At 39.6% G+C, this 15,632-nt stretch overlaps 1 protein-coding gene and 1 pseudogene across 1 annotated transcript; one reads left to right on the top strand and one right to left on the bottom strand.

Moving 5' to 3' along the window:
- Positions 1–6,411: 6,411 nt before the first annotated feature.
- Positions 6,412–7,982, bottom strand: LOC131232337 (uncharacterized). Its single transcript, XM_058228571.1, has 4 exons — positions 7,950–7,982; positions 7,531–7,588; positions 7,123–7,289; positions 6,412–6,614 (listed from the first exon to the last, which is right to left on the bottom strand). The coding sequence occupies exons 1-4, from the start codon at positions 7,980–7,982 to the stop codon at positions 6,423–6,425; spliced, it is 450 nt and encodes a 149-aa protein (XP_058084554.1). The 3' UTR covers positions 6,412–6,422.
- Positions 7,983–14,311: 6,329 nt separating this feature from the next.
- On the top strand, positions 14,312–14,952 carry LOC131232794 (cytokinin riboside 5'-monophosphate phosphoribohydrolase LOG7-like; annotated as a pseudogene).
- The last annotated feature ends 680 nt before the right edge of the window (positions 14,953–15,632 follow it).

Here is a 15,632-nt window from a genome sequence, read left to right as displayed (position 1 = left end):
TGCTGTATCAACGCCGTCCTGCGTCCATGGACGCTGGACGCGGCTCCACCATGAAGTGTGCATTAACGTGAGGGGTGGGTGGCTAACAGTGAAGTGTAAACTGACGTGGGGTGTACTAGGCTTGGGGTGAGCCACACATGCAGGTGTATGTATATAATCCAAGCCGTCCATTCCATTCTCCAGCTCATTTTAGGCGTTGAGCCAAAAAATGAAGCTGATCCCATTTTCTGGCGGGCCATACCATAGGAAATAGTGGTATTACCATTGAAACCCATCTTGATCCTTCTACTCGCCAAAAACAGGCCGCATATTGGACTCATTTAGTTGGTCTTAAGCCGTATGATCTAATGGTTAGAGTGGATCTGCCCGATGCGGGCCTCACCTAGGAAAATCTGTAGAAATACAGATTAAAAAAATGACAGCAGCGGCTGCTGCCACCGCTGCCAGTCAGAGGACGCAAGCAGCGTCTTGCTGCCTGACGCTGGAGGCAGCTGTGGGCCCCACTATGATGTTTGTATAACATCCACTCCGTGCATCGGGTGGACCCTTAGGGTCGTGGCCCCCCTCCCAAAAATCAGCCCCTCCAGGGACTCAGGTGGCCCACGCCACAGGGAACAGTGAGGATTGACGCCTACCATTGAGACCCTTTTGGGGTCAGAAGTTTTAGATCAATACGAAATTTGTTTTTCTTCCTCAATCCAGGTCCACATGACCTTATGAATAGTTTGGTTGGCAGATAAATATTTCGGTGGGCCCAAGGTCCACGTGACCTTATCAACAGGTTAGATGCAAATAAACATTTTGGGGGGCCCCTGGTTCGTGTGACCTCTTAAACAGGTTGGGAGTAAATAAACATTTCCATGGGCCCCAGCTCTGTATGACCTTATCAACAGGATTGGGTGGAAAATAAACATTGTGGTGGGTCACACGCGGGACCCATTGATGTGTGTGCTCCACACCTTCCATCAGTGTGGTCCCCACCATGAGGTATGTGGATTATCTATGCTATCCATCCCTATCGGACCCACCATAATGCATGTGTTGCATCCAATCTGTCCGACCATTTTAAAAGCCTGTTTTAGGGCTTGAGACTAAAAATAAGGCAGATTTAGGATTAGGTGGACCACACTATAGAAATCAGTGGGTTTGACCATCCACCATTAAAATCCCTTACAGGTCATTGTGACCTTATGATTAGATTGGATGGGAAATAAATGTTATCGTGGGCCTTGGGAATTTTAACGGTGGAAATCATTGTCACCACTTATAATTTGGGTGTGACCCATTTAATATACCTGGCGCCCATTTGTGTGGCCATTTGTTGAGGCCCACCTTGATGTATTTGTGGCTCGTTGTTGAGGCCCACCTTAATATTTATAAGGCCCATTGAGGAGGCCCACCTTGATGTATTTGTGGACCGTTGTTGAGGCCCACCTTGATATATACAAGGCCCATGTTATGAGGCCATTTGATGTATTAGAGGCCCATGGGTCGAGGCCCAATAGGACGTACATGAGGCCCATTGTAGTGTGATTCAACCATGATATATGTGTTGACCTTTATAGCAGGCTATGCCTTGGGAGCAATGATGGTTTGATGTCCACATTGTAAGGATAGTGTTGGTTAAATGTCCACATTGTCACTCTTCCTAAGGCCCATTGTTAGGCCCATACTGGTAGTGCAGGCCGTCTAGGCCTATCTTCATTATGAACAGAGCCCATCACTGTATAACATGATTCGTGATCATACGCATCATATGTATGCTTGATATGAGGAGTGACTAATCATAGCATATGCCTCCTGACAGAATGTTTATGGGCTCCCTAATAGGCGGAGTTGCCCCACATGAGCGCTAGGTACCCGCAGGATTGTTGCATGTCTGATAGTATGATTCATGCACTTGTATTTGTGTGATTGTGATTATTATATGCCCTAGCGACATCAGGGCCATAGCCTCCACAGACACATCATGGGTGGCTGGATTGGATATCAAAAATATTGTTGCTAAGCATCGGGGCACCATAGATGTCCCTGGGTGAAAATCTCTAAACTCGATGGTACCAGAAGATGACTCCAAGGTCGAGACCGAGTGGATATATGAGCGTACGAGGGCCGAATACCAAGAGGCCACGTCTCCCTCTGTGTCATAGTCGGTTGGAAAGGGGTGTGGCCTTACTCGCCCGAGAGTAGGGGCAATGCTAGGCTAAGTTTGACCAGCTCGTGAATGGGTCCGCTATCGACGTGCCAGATAGGTATTGGCGACTATTAGCCAGACAGATAGTGAGGTTTCTTACGCTCACATAGACTGTGCGGCTAGGAGAGCGGCAGTGCCATTTGGAGTGTAATGAACTCCGGTGATTATTCAGAATGAGAACTATACTGATATATGATGAGGATTGACATACTTGAGTTGCATCTCTCATCACATGGCTGTGTTATGGCCGATAACATTCATATCTTGTACCGCATAGCCTTGGTACGGCTGATTGCATTCATGTACTCATCACCATGATTCTGCATTACTCTGACCTTGCATCCTGAGCATGCTTATATTGCACACACACTTACACTACCCGTTAAGCTCTCTATAAGCTTATGCACGATTGATGCGTGCAGGTGACGCCAAGACGCAGCCGTAGCCTTGTCGCAGTTAGAGTGTGCAGTCGAGCTTTTGGAGTTTCCGTTATTTGCACTATCTTGTATTTTCCTTTATATGCATTGTACTTAAAGTTTTTTTTATCATAGTGGATTTTATGATGGTGTTCTTGTAGTTATTGTTCGCGGGTTATGCTTTTGGTTATGCTTATACTGAATCAAAATCATGCTTGAAATCCTCCTTGTAGGATCCCAGGATCGGAACCTAGTGTATAGATGTTGAGAGTTGAGAATGGGGTACTATGGAGGCTGTCGGCACCGGATTCAGCGATCGAAAGTTTTGTGAGCCTGGTTTCTGTGTTTGGGGCGTGACAGCCTTGCTTGTCTAGGCAGCAGTTCTTAAGAAAATAGGTTGTTTCACTCTGTGAGGGAACTTCCTCGTGAAATCAGAGAGAGGGTGGTGCTAGATAACGTTGGGTTGGGTGCTGTCAGGTTGATGGATGATGTATAATGTTTCTCATACTTTCACGTCGGGTTGCCCTAGTCCCCTTTTTGTGCTATTGGGGTGGCCCGAAATACATGTACAATCCCGTGTTGAATTGAAATTCTCGTTTCCTTGAAAAAAAAAAAAAAAACTTTGAATGCTAAACTTTAACGTACAATGTTTTTGTTTTACACTAACGTGTCACTTTGGTTGGAAATCGGAGCCATGAAAAGGGTGGACCATGGCATAAAGGTCTTTTTTTAGTTTTCTTTTCTTTTCTTTTCTTTCATTCATTCATTCATTCTTTTTTTATTAGATCACCGAACAAAAGCTAGAAAAAAGATCCACTCATCAGGTGGGCCATGCATTTATGGTTGGGGAACTCTGTCCACTTAGTGCTACTCTCTTCTTTTGATGCATATTGCACCCCATTACTGCTTTTTCCAAAGTTGGAAAGAGTAAAGGAGAAATTGGAGAAATGCTAACATCCAACCCGTTGATCTGTAAGTACCCGTACGTCACTACAACAAATGGGACATTTAGTGGCGCTCATAAGCGCTGCTAAAAGTCCCTAAAAGCGCCGCTGATTTTATTAGCAGCGCTAATCGAGCACCGATAAATGGGTACGTCGTTAAAGGTAATAGCGGCGCTAGTTAACTTTTCCCGGTGCTTTTATGAGCGCCGCAATTATCTTTTTCCCCGACGCGAATAAGCGCTGCTAAAATCACTCAGAGCGCCGGCAAAAGTGGTTTGTGGACACTTTTTCTCGTAAAAAAGCGCCGTAAGATTTCTACACGAGCGCCGCTAAAAGCCTTTGTATGGATTTCTCAGGCTCTACCATGCCAGTAATTTTTTATTATATATAATTCAATCAAAACCTGTATTTTTTAAATATTTGAAAAATGAAAATGATGCAATACAAATAAAACTGAATATTAAAAAAAATTTATTACAATAAATGGTCTTGAATATAAATAAAAACAAATCCTCTATATGGTCTACTCCTAACATGAGTGGCGTCAAAAGGCTGAAGTGATTTGAACTCTGGATTGCCCCACTTGTATGCAACGAGAAGAGTAGATCACCCACCATTAGCCCTTTGAAAACTACTCCTATGATAGTCAGAACCAGGCTAGTCCTTAGCTGCTCCATGGAAGTTGGTTTTTCGGCGCTTAACATGCTGATCTGTTGGGTGGAAAGAATGGTATTTGGCAATATTCCTTCATGACTTGAAGAGAGCTCTTTCCGCAGCTCATCAATCTTCATCTCTAAACTTGATGACATACCACGCTTGGTAGCTTTTATATTTGCGGTGTTACCATTCTGTCCAATGCATATTTCAAGTTCAATTCTCTTCTTCCCTATCAGATGACAACAAGACATGCATCAACTACTTCCCACACAACCAATTATTTGGATTTTCCATTGAATAACCCAACTCGAATCCAAGGAAACCAAACTCTGACAGAGAACCGTAGTTCAAAACAACCATTTTGCATATCATGTTAGAGTTGTACTAAACCATGATGCTCACTTTATGAAGAGAAGGAAAATATCACATAGCACAATTACGGGTTTAATCATCTCTCAAAAAACTAAAAAGAAAAAACAAACAAATAAATAAAAGATGGGGCTTAACAGAGCATTCCATTGTGCGAAAATTTTCTGTCATGACACTTTTTGAGGTTTAATGAAATTATCAATTTACAAAAATAAATAAATAAATAAATAATGCTGTCATGACCTATATCCACGGTACCTTGCCAGTCACATTAAAAGAAAGATACTAAAAAGACACTAATCCCAGAAATCCATAGTTGGTATACCAAAAGCTTTCATGAACAGAACTTTAAAAAAATAAAAAATAAAAAAAATAATAAATAAATTCTGCTTTTGAGGGCCTGATTTCTTTACCCAAGAACATGGCAGCCTCCATCATAAACAGCTTGGGAGATCAAACCCATCAATCCCACACTCCCTCCCCCATAAACCAAATATATCCTTCTCTTCACTTGAAATGCCACACTCAAAGAAACAATAAAATAATAATAATAAAAATCCATAAAATCTCATTAAAAAAATACAACAAAAACATATCACCTCAATCAGCTCCCTTTTACACAATTCAAACAATAAAAAGAAAAAAAGCATCAAAAATCAAAACATGAGAACGAAATGCATGCCTCACCAAGTGAAGCCCTCATCTAGGCATACACATCTAGCATTTGCTTGATAATCACCTATGTCATTTCTGATAATTTTGGAAAGGTTTCAAAGGTCGATATGTTAGAATTAGCATTCTATTGATGTTGGATACACTTAAGTGACATGAGATGAGATGAGACAAACCTGGTTTGAATCATCTAACAAAACCTTCTCAAAAACTCCAAAGGGCAGGGCAACTGATGTTGGAATTCCTATCGAGGAAGGCACTATTCCTTTTAGATATGAAAGACAAATGCACCAAATATGCATGTTCCTTATAGTATTTACAAACATGCCACTGTATGCAACATTGACATGTGTAGGCACATAGATTAACAAATGTGCACAATGCATGAATCAAGGGCAGACCTTAATCGAAGTTCACATCTTATATAAGCGTGAACTCACTCACTTCTTATAGCTCAGTCAGCATTATGATGCCCATTTTCCGACCTTAATCGAAGTTCGAACTACCACGTCCCGGTCTCTAGACAAAGGCCGACCTAACATGAAGGAAGATCTAGCCGATCTTTCCTCCAAGTATCGTGGAAAATTAACTTGCAATTAGTTCGGAATTCTGAGATCCCCGTTGATGATCTCAGGCATCAAATCCTGGACATTGGAACAGAGAGCAGGAAAACACTAGCAGCTTAACACATGTCTTTCTCCTTACTACCACAAACACCAAGTTGTTCTGGCAAACGTGCTAAACACAATTTGTCAGTACACCAAAGAAAAATACCCAAGATCTTCCTGCTATTTTATGAGGTGTTAAAGATCACCAAAGCTTTCATGGTTTCATTTGTTTAGAGAAGATAGCAATCTCTAGTCGAACATTGGGCCTAACAAATAAAATCAATGTCAAACAGACTGCTGATCAGAAACTATCCTTAAGAGAAAAAGCAAACTGCCTAAAGCAAAAGGAAAGCATTGCTGGAAGCCCGGAACTAACAATTTTCCCATAAATGATTAAACATTTATAATCAATTTTGATTATGTTAAATGCCAACTAGAATCGCTTGGCCAAAAAATCCCAAGCAAATGAAATTTTAAAACACTTAACAGGCATGCCAATGTAAACTATCCGTCCATGTAGAAGTAGAAAAGACGAAAATTAAAAATAAATAAATAAATCAAATCAAATCAAATGCTTACCAAGATGGCCCTGCTTAGCAGCAATATGGAATGAGTCGTAGCCATTCCTGGCCTTGAGAGCAGCTGTCTGAAAATCCTTGAGTTTCTGAACTGTGAACAGATATTTTACATTTCTCTCTGCTTGCTCCCCTTGAACAAGAATGTCACGCATATTTTTCTCCGCAAGAGCTTTTGCCTGAATTTTGAAATGAAAACACAAAATGTAAGCTCACGGTAATTCCATTCAAGAAGCTTGTCTCCCAAATTAAACAGAACCACATCACCTACAGCAAAATATTTTGAAGGAAAGATCACGGTAATTCTATAAGAGGGCTTCTCTAGGCCATTCCTTATTTCCTTCTTTGAAGGAAAGATCTGTATGTAATCAAGGGCTATGAATGGACTGAAATTAATTAAACAGAGATGCATCTTAATATTATTTACGATGGCAGCCTCAACTATATAAGAGTGTAAACCCACACCATGCACACACAATCTCAAGTTTCTAAAAAATACTTCAAGCCAGTTGTGTAATCAAAAGAATGCACTTAGTCTTTTCCAAAACAATAAGAGGTTGTGACTGTATGATTGCTCCTCCTATAGAAACACCAAATCAGGCAAGGAACAACTGCAGGCTTTTCCAAAACATCAAATGATGCAAAACCCAGTACAAAAATTCCCCAATTGTAAATAGATTTGCATACCCATTTGTGAATGAGATAGGCATGACTTCTGCTTTGCAACACCCGCATCTTGTAAAGCTCTATGGATGCTGTATCAGTTTGTGGATGAGATAGGCATGATTTCTGCTTTGCAACACCCGCATCTTGTAAAACTCTATGGATGCTGTATGGAAGGAAATCAGCTATTGCTCATATATGAGTATATGGAAAATAACAGTCTTTCCCATGCTCTGTTTGGTATGATTTGTTTCACCGTGATCATGACATGACGGTGGCCCAAATATCGCATGTGTGCCACAAATTCTCTTAGCATTGTTCATCAGGAAATGAAGCTTAATAGTATATTAACAGAGTTGGCTTTAAAAGATGTCATAAGAAAGAACTTTGATGGAAAAGGCTGGACAAATTGAAGGGAATGATTGGAAGTACCACATCCAGAGAAATTAAGCAATTGAGAATTGTTGTCAACATCGAGCATGTAATAAACCTGTAAATAGATTAGTATGAAAGAGATCACAATCAGCAACAAGACAATTATGCAGTAGTTAAATATTTAAGCAAATGGAATATGCACATGTTTAGTTGAATTCTGTAGCATTTAAGAGCTAAAGCATTTGCTAAGAAGAAAGAACATAAGCAAGCAGCCCAGTGCGAGATTCGGCTAGTCATGGCATTTTTAACTAAGATTGTCACTCATGTCTCAACAAAACAACCTTAACGACCTTTAGTCAATCTCAGCTGATGGTCCATAACAAGTTAGGTGACAAAGTAAATATATTAAAGGAAGACAGTAAATTTATATACATGTCAATCAGTTAGCATGGCTCACAATGGAAGATCTACCATACCTCAATTCCAGCATTATGCAAGGCTTTCACCATTTGTCAGAACTAGCATAGCGGCTCATGGGAGCAAAGAAATTTATGGTAGAATAACCCCATGAATTGATCTTGGAGATTATAGTGTTCCAGAAAAATCAGAAACAACAACAAATTTCTCAAATAAGCAAGAGGCCCTTTAGATTGTTTTCAGGTCTAAAAAAAAAAACAGTCTATGTGATAGATTGTAAAAATTATTATGATCAACAAAACAACATTTTGACCCAACCCAAGCTATTACAAATTAAAGAATAATAGTATGATTAGAATAAAGCCAGTCTTTTTTCACCTTTAGAACATTTGTCCAAGCAAGTGGGTCATGGATTTTCGAACACTTTAATAAGTTCTGCAAGCTCTGCAACTGGAAACATCTGAATTTAAGAAAAAATAAAATAAAACTATATCATAGCAATGCTGAAAATGATATAATTAGTAAAGGGTATCAATCCAAAAATTATAATTAGAGAGAGAGAGAGGAGAAAATGCAGAGGATTGACGGAGAGATAGCACACTCTTTTATTCTGCGCTGAAGATTTTGGAAGATCTGGTGGTCACCGTGCCTCTTCTTGAAGCTCCTAAAGGAAAATCATAAGAGCCTCAAGTTTCCAAATTCAAAATGAACCAGGAGAACTTCGAAGTAGAATTAATGGAGAAGTGCCTCTTCTGTAGGCAATCTAAACTCATCTGATTTGTCTTTGATATTGAGCTGCAATTCTACCTCTGTATCTTTTAGTTCTCTTGCCTTTTTCTTATCAATTGCTCTAAGATATCTGATCCATCCGAATACATGTCAGAACCTAAATCTAAATCTTTCTCTACAACGTGAAAGGAAAACCCATAAGAAACAAATTCAAGGAGATATTATACAATTCCACTGGAATAACCAGCATTTCCATATGGCCTAGCATTCCATACAAATTGCCTTTCCATCTATACTTGAGAAAACAGTCTTGGAAATCCTCTATTGCAAATCATACACAAAAAATAAAAACAAAAACAAAAAAATGGTCTAAAAACTACAGACACCCTTTACACTAATACAAAACATGCAATTGCACTATTTACACCACCTTACAGATAGATGCATCCTTTCCTCCAAGTTTCAGTAATACAACAACAAAAAGCTATACTGCCATAATACCAGAAGTAGAAAGAAAGGAGTCATCTAACAAACAGGTTGTGTTCAGAAATTAGCTGCCATTCTCAAAATTTTCAAACCCACCAAAGAATATAAAAAAAGAAAAAAAAAAGAAAAAAAAAAAGAAATCTCTAAAATTCAGACTCAGTCCTACTTCAAATATTAGATTTCTCAAGACAACAGAATCATACAGCAAAAATTACCCAAATAATCCTGAAAAAAATGGAACAAGAACAACTCAAAACAAGATATACACAAACAACACTTACAATAATCTCTACAAAATTCCAATTCCTTCCTAAAATCCAGTAATAAACTTCCAATCAGAATCAATGTTGGAAAATTAGAGCTGATGTAGGAGTAAAGATCAGGCAGGTAAGTTAAAGACAATGCATAAATCAAGAGTGTTTCAAACATCATGTGCCCAACATTAGCTAAATGAACATATCCATAAGCAATTGAGAACTAACTGACATGGGAAAAATCAGGGTGAGTATATATGGAAAAAGAAAAGAGAAGAAAGGTATATGATCTATAAAATATGGCATATGACATGCATGGAGATTCAAATGTTTCGTACCCGCAGGATAATAGCTTGAAGATTCAAATGTTTGGTTTCAACATAGTAAATCCCTAATTAGGGTTTCAACATCGTAAATCCCTAATTAGGAATTCGCCATTATAAAATCCAAATTAGGGTTTCAACATTGAAGATACTGATCTCAAGAGAGAGATTGAGGGCGACATTGACACACAGAGAGAGATGGAGAGAGAACTAAGAGAGGGAAATCGAGAGTGATTGTGCCACGTGTGGAGGTTTCTTCGCCGCCCGATTGAGAGAGAGCTCTTGCTGGGGGAGAGAGAGACAGAGACAGAGAGAGAGAGAGAGAGAGAGAGTTGCAGTGGGTAGTTGTTGGAGTTGCAGCAGAGAGTCCGTTCATAGAGTTGTAGAGAGAGGTGCCGTGGAGTTGGACAGAGAGAGCGAGAGAGAGAGAGAGAGAGAGAGAGAGAGAGAGTCGGGGGCTGGGATAGGAATGAATAGGGTTTTTTTTTTTTTGAATTTGTACACCTCAATTAGCAGCGCCCTATTCTGTTCAGCACCGACACAATGCAACTCCGAAAGTGCCGACTAATCCCCTTTTTGTTGTAGTGTGTCCACCTGTGGAGAGAACCTATAACTTATCGCACTGTGTAACATCCACCGTATCCAATTGGCTCATTATGAGGATTACCTTAGGTAAAATTCATCCCCCTCTATTAATCAGATGGGCCATACCATAGAAAATAATTTATAGTAATTGATAAATGATTAAATAGAAGTTGGTCAGCATTATGAGTGTTCTTTACACTTGATTTAATATTGTCAAATTGGACAACTAGAAAATAGATAAGTGGCAGCATTCCCATGATCAGGACTAGATCCTTGCCGTTGATATGATTGGCAGAAGGCAATCATGGAATACCAAGATGGCCATATGATTGGCAGAAGGCAATCATGGAATACTAAGATGGCCGTCGCCCAAAGACACGTTCAACCAATATATAGTGGGGATACCAAGATAATCATCGCGGGGACACACATCTTACTGCCAAGAATCCGGGAGCACATGTGTCACATGGACATGTTGCAAGATGTGAAAGGTAATAGTTTAAGTGATTATAAGAGAAGGGGTAGGCAATGGAATAGTTAATTTGCGGTGATATACTTTAATACACGTGGTGGAACGTAATTAACTACTTAATAATGATTGACTGAATATACAAAGATCATGAGAAATAGTCCTTAAGATAGAAGCATAATTAATTATGTCTACTAATTAATTAATTAACTAATTGAGAGAAGAAGGTGATGACGGCTCTTAACCGAGAGAAATGGTACGATTATCCAACGGGCATATAGTGGGTCTTGACTGTGGATGCATGAAGACCCAACAGTTTTCAAGAGGAGACAGTCCCATCTTGGGCTAGATTCCTTTGTCAGATTTTTTATATATTTTTTTTCTTTTTGCATTTAAGTTTTCACAGAATGCGCTGCCCACCGTACCACTCATACTAATAGGGGTGGGTTTTCACCGGAAACGGATTGGCTACTCCCCCCGCCACCAGCCAAAGGTTGGTGGTCGGTGTTCTGTGGGCCCCACCATGATGTATGTGTTTCATCCATGCCGTCCATCTATTTTTCTAGATCATTTTATGGCATGAGACCAAAACTGACGTATATTCCATTCTCAAGCGGACCACATTACAGAAAACAGTGTTGAATGAACTTCGACCATTAAAAACTTTTTGGGGGCCATAAAAGTTTTGGATCAAGCTGATCTTTGTTTTTTCCCTTCATCTGGGTCTGTATGACCTAATAAACAGATTGGATGTCAAATAAACAGTACAATGGGCCTTAGGAGTATTTTAATGGTGGATATCCAATCACTATTGTTTTCCTGTGATGTGGTTCACCTAAGATTTATATTCCTATCATTTTTGGTATCAAGCACTAAAATGATCTTTAAAAATAAATGAAGGGAATGGGCACATACATCATGGTGGGGCCCACAGAGCACCGATCACCGGCCACGGGGCAGGTGGCAGGATCCGTTCCCGTTTTCACCCTTGCATTGCATGTTAGATCCGATTGGAACTGTTTGAATGGTTTGCATTTAAATCCTAGAGTAGAAGGATAGGGTCATAAACGAGGCAAGATTATAAGATCGTAACTTCTAGAACGTGATGACAGGAACGTAAAAGATTGGTTCTAATCATCATTTAAAATGCAATCTCAGGTCAAAACCTAATCCTCCGTTTTACTTTGGTAACCATATATATCTTGACAAAACCTTTAAAAAGGGTGGTTGCTCAAAGGTGTGCAACTAGGCCTGCTAGGGATGGGTTGAGTATCCGCCCTGAGTCCAACCTTACATCAAGTAGGCTAAACTCGTGTCCCAACCCAACCTGAGCTGCCCAGCCCAATTTATCATATCCCCAACCCTTATTCATTTTGGTTGGGTTAGGTTAATTGGGTCTAAAAGTACACTCTGAACTTGTAATATTAGTTTTTAGTATTATATACTAATGGATGTTTAATATAATAATTTATGTTGTATGTGAAGAGGCCGTTAACACTCTTAGATTTCTACATAAGCTAGAAGTGGGAGATGCCTTCACAACTCAGTTTCGGTTGATGGAGCAGTCCAAGCGTGGGGCATTCACCTCACTACCAAAAAATCATGCAAAGGCTAAGGAAGTTGAAAGTATTTAGCTACGGATTTTATCCGTAGCAAATTTAGCTACAGATTTAATTCGTAGCTAAATCCTAGCTAATTTGTAGCTAAAGCGTAATTCCTCTCCTAAATGGTATTAAACATAGATAGTGCTTATGGGGCTCCATGGGGTCATCTAAGCTGCCCATTAATTCTGATATATAATTTTAGTAGATGAGCTAAAAAATTATATAAATTAAAAGTCTAAGTGGACCACACTATAAGAAATAATAAAAATTAAATATCTATTGTTAATATGTTGTGTGGTTTCCTTACAGATTCGATTTGACTCATTTTTTGTATCAGCATTTAAAATAATAATTTAAAATTAATGGACGGAGTGGATATATAAAATATATATCCAGGGGCCCCATGGTCCTAAAACTCAACTCCCAAAGGGGCCGTCCGTCACGCACCCCTTTAGAAACTGCCTAAATGGGATTGCGTACTGAGCAGTACACTTTTATCGTACTGAGTAAACTCAATTGGGCCCACCATGAATGCAATTGTCTTATCCACTCTGTGCATCCGTTTTTTCAGATCATTTTAGTGGTCGATACCAAAATTGAGGTATATCTAAAACTCAAGTGGATACATACCATAGGAAACCGTGGGAATAATGATTTCCACCATTGAAACATTTCTTTGGCCCACCAAATGCAACTTCCGATTAGGCAATCTCTTCCACACATACCAAAATACACTATTTTGAAAGAATTCCTTTTTTTTTTCGATTTTCTGGGCATATTCTGGTTTTTTTTTTTTTCCTGATTTTTTGACATTCCTGACCCTTTGATTGTGAAGGAAATGTTAAAATCCCTGATAAAAAACGGTAGAAGTGATAATATCTATCGATATCGCACGATATTTTGCAATATATCGTACGACACATGAGATTTTTCGAATTTTTTGTATTTCAAGGGCTTTCCAAGGGGTTTCGTATCACTTGCCATCGATATCGCTAATGTTGCCCGATAGTATCGATATTATGAAAACTGGTGTGAACCTTCGCAATAACGCGTGTTGTGTAGAAAAGGTTGCCTTCATAACGAGCCATGTTATGGCCTAGCCATATCTCCCAAAGAACAAATATTGGGGTTCACCCCCTTAGGTAAAGCCACCTGGATACTCGACGGCCCAGCCTAAACCATAGATTAATGAGCACGTCGATTGATTGGTCCTCAGAGAAAGGAACATCAAATAGAGAAGAGAAGTATCTCCGTACATGTGAAGCAACTTTGCCTCGACTGAATAAATGATTAAGATGTTCAATGTTGCTAAACTGAGGAGGAGAGGCTAATGGAGAGAGCTGCGGAAAAGTCTATCTATTGGGGTGGTGTATAGCTGGTGGGTTGTCGTAGGAACGGGTTCGACATCGAAATCGAATCCAATTAGTGCCTGACAACTGCAGAAGCGGAGCTATCCCAGGATGAGGAGTTGGAGATGCTGGAAAATTCTTGAGAGAAGAAGGATCAGTGTGTGTGGAAGGGGGCAACATCCCTCGGAGGGGGAGAGGAAGCAACAATAACAGCACAATAGTCTTCGTAGCACTCACATTTAGATATTAAGGGAATGTTGAATCTGTGTATCGCCATATCAACCGGGATAGTTTTGTGCCTAAGTTTCTACAAGAAGATCACTAACGTGGGAGGGACGAACTTATTCCATAGCCACTTTGGCTAGCTGAGTTTGGGTTTCCTAGGGTGAATCAAGTTCCAAGCAGACTTCAAGGAGAAGGACCAGATGAAATGTGTTTCCATGTGACTTTCCTTCAACTTTCCTTCTACGTGACTCTCTTGAAGCTTCTATTCTTACACTATTAATTTACCATAGTATAACAGTTTTTAAAAAAATTATGTTTATTTCTCAACAATTTATACCTCCATTCAAAGAGATTAGTTGAAGAAAAGTTGGAAATATAGAGAAAGGAAAGAGTTTCTTTGGAAAAGATGGAAGAGAGGAAATCCAAATTTAAGAGGATTTGTTTCTTTTGTGGAAGCAGTCCCGGAATGAAAATCAGCTACCAAGAAGCTGCTATTCAGTTCAGAAATGAATTGGTGAGAAGGACTGATTTGGTATATCAAGGTGGTATATGGGGCTGATGGGGCTCGTTTCTCTGGCCGTTTATGATGGGGGACACCATGTTTTAGGGGTTATTTCCACGACTTTGATGCAAAGAGTGAGAACTGGTCAGACTTTTGGAAAAGCGAGAGCTGTGTGACACACACCGAAGAAAGGCTGAGATGGCTCGCCAAGCTCACGCTTTTCTTGCTCTGCCTGATGGATAAGGGACCCTTGAAGAACTACTGGAAGTCATTACTTGGGCGCAGCTTGGAATCCATCAGAAACTGGTGGGTCTCTTGAACGTGGACTGATATTATAATTCCTTGTTATCGCTTATTGATCAAGCTGTTGACGAAGGTTTCATCGCACTAGTTGCCCTGCCATATTATCATATTTGCCCCCAACAACTAAAGAATTAGTGAGGCAACTTGAGGAATATGTTCCAGAGCAAGATCAAGTCACAACCAAGTAGGCTGAACAACTAAGCTATGTTCCCGAAACAGGTGTTGCCACTTGATTGGCTTGAGAGATGGACCCCACATTTTGGCATAACATATAAATATACTAAATATGATTCAACCGTTCAACTGCACATACACAAAAACCAGAAGATGTTATACATAGTCCAGATTTTGGCCTAACATATAAATATTTATATTAATGTATTATGATCCAGCCGTTTAACCGTGCATACACCAAAGCTAGAAGAAGATGTTATACATAGTCCACATTTTGGCCTAACATATAAATATACTATGATCCAACCACTCAATCGCACGTACACGAAAACTAGAAAATGTTATACATAGTCATGAGCAGCTTTGTTTTGGGAGTTTTGTTGGTCTGTTAATTTATCATATTATCTTTTGATGAATCAAGTTGAAAATTATTACTGATTGGATGGTCAAATACACACACTTAATGACCCGATTTTTGTGACCCAATTGAGACCCTAACTAAAACAAATTAATAATTTAAATTTTGTTTATTAATAAAACCAAGAACTTAGCCTAGTTAGCAAGAGTACAAGAAAACTGGCCTTTACCGGCGGTCAAAACCGCCGGGAAAATCCCATAAAACCGCCGGTAAATACTTTGCCCGCGGTCAAATAACAACCAGTAAAGCCTCGGTCAGTAAAGGTTTTACCAGCGGTCAAGACCTTTACCGACGGTTGTGTTGGATGCCACTAAATCGTCA

Source organism: Magnolia sinica, chromosome 18 (genome assembly GCF_029962835.1).
Source record: "Magnolia sinica isolate HGM2019 chromosome 18, MsV1, whole genome shotgun sequence".
NCBI lineage: Eukaryota > Viridiplantae > Streptophyta > Magnoliopsida > Magnoliales > Magnoliaceae > Magnolia > Magnolia sinica.
Note: the sequence above shows the minus strand (reverse complement) of the source record. Positions and strands in the feature narration are given on the sequence as shown.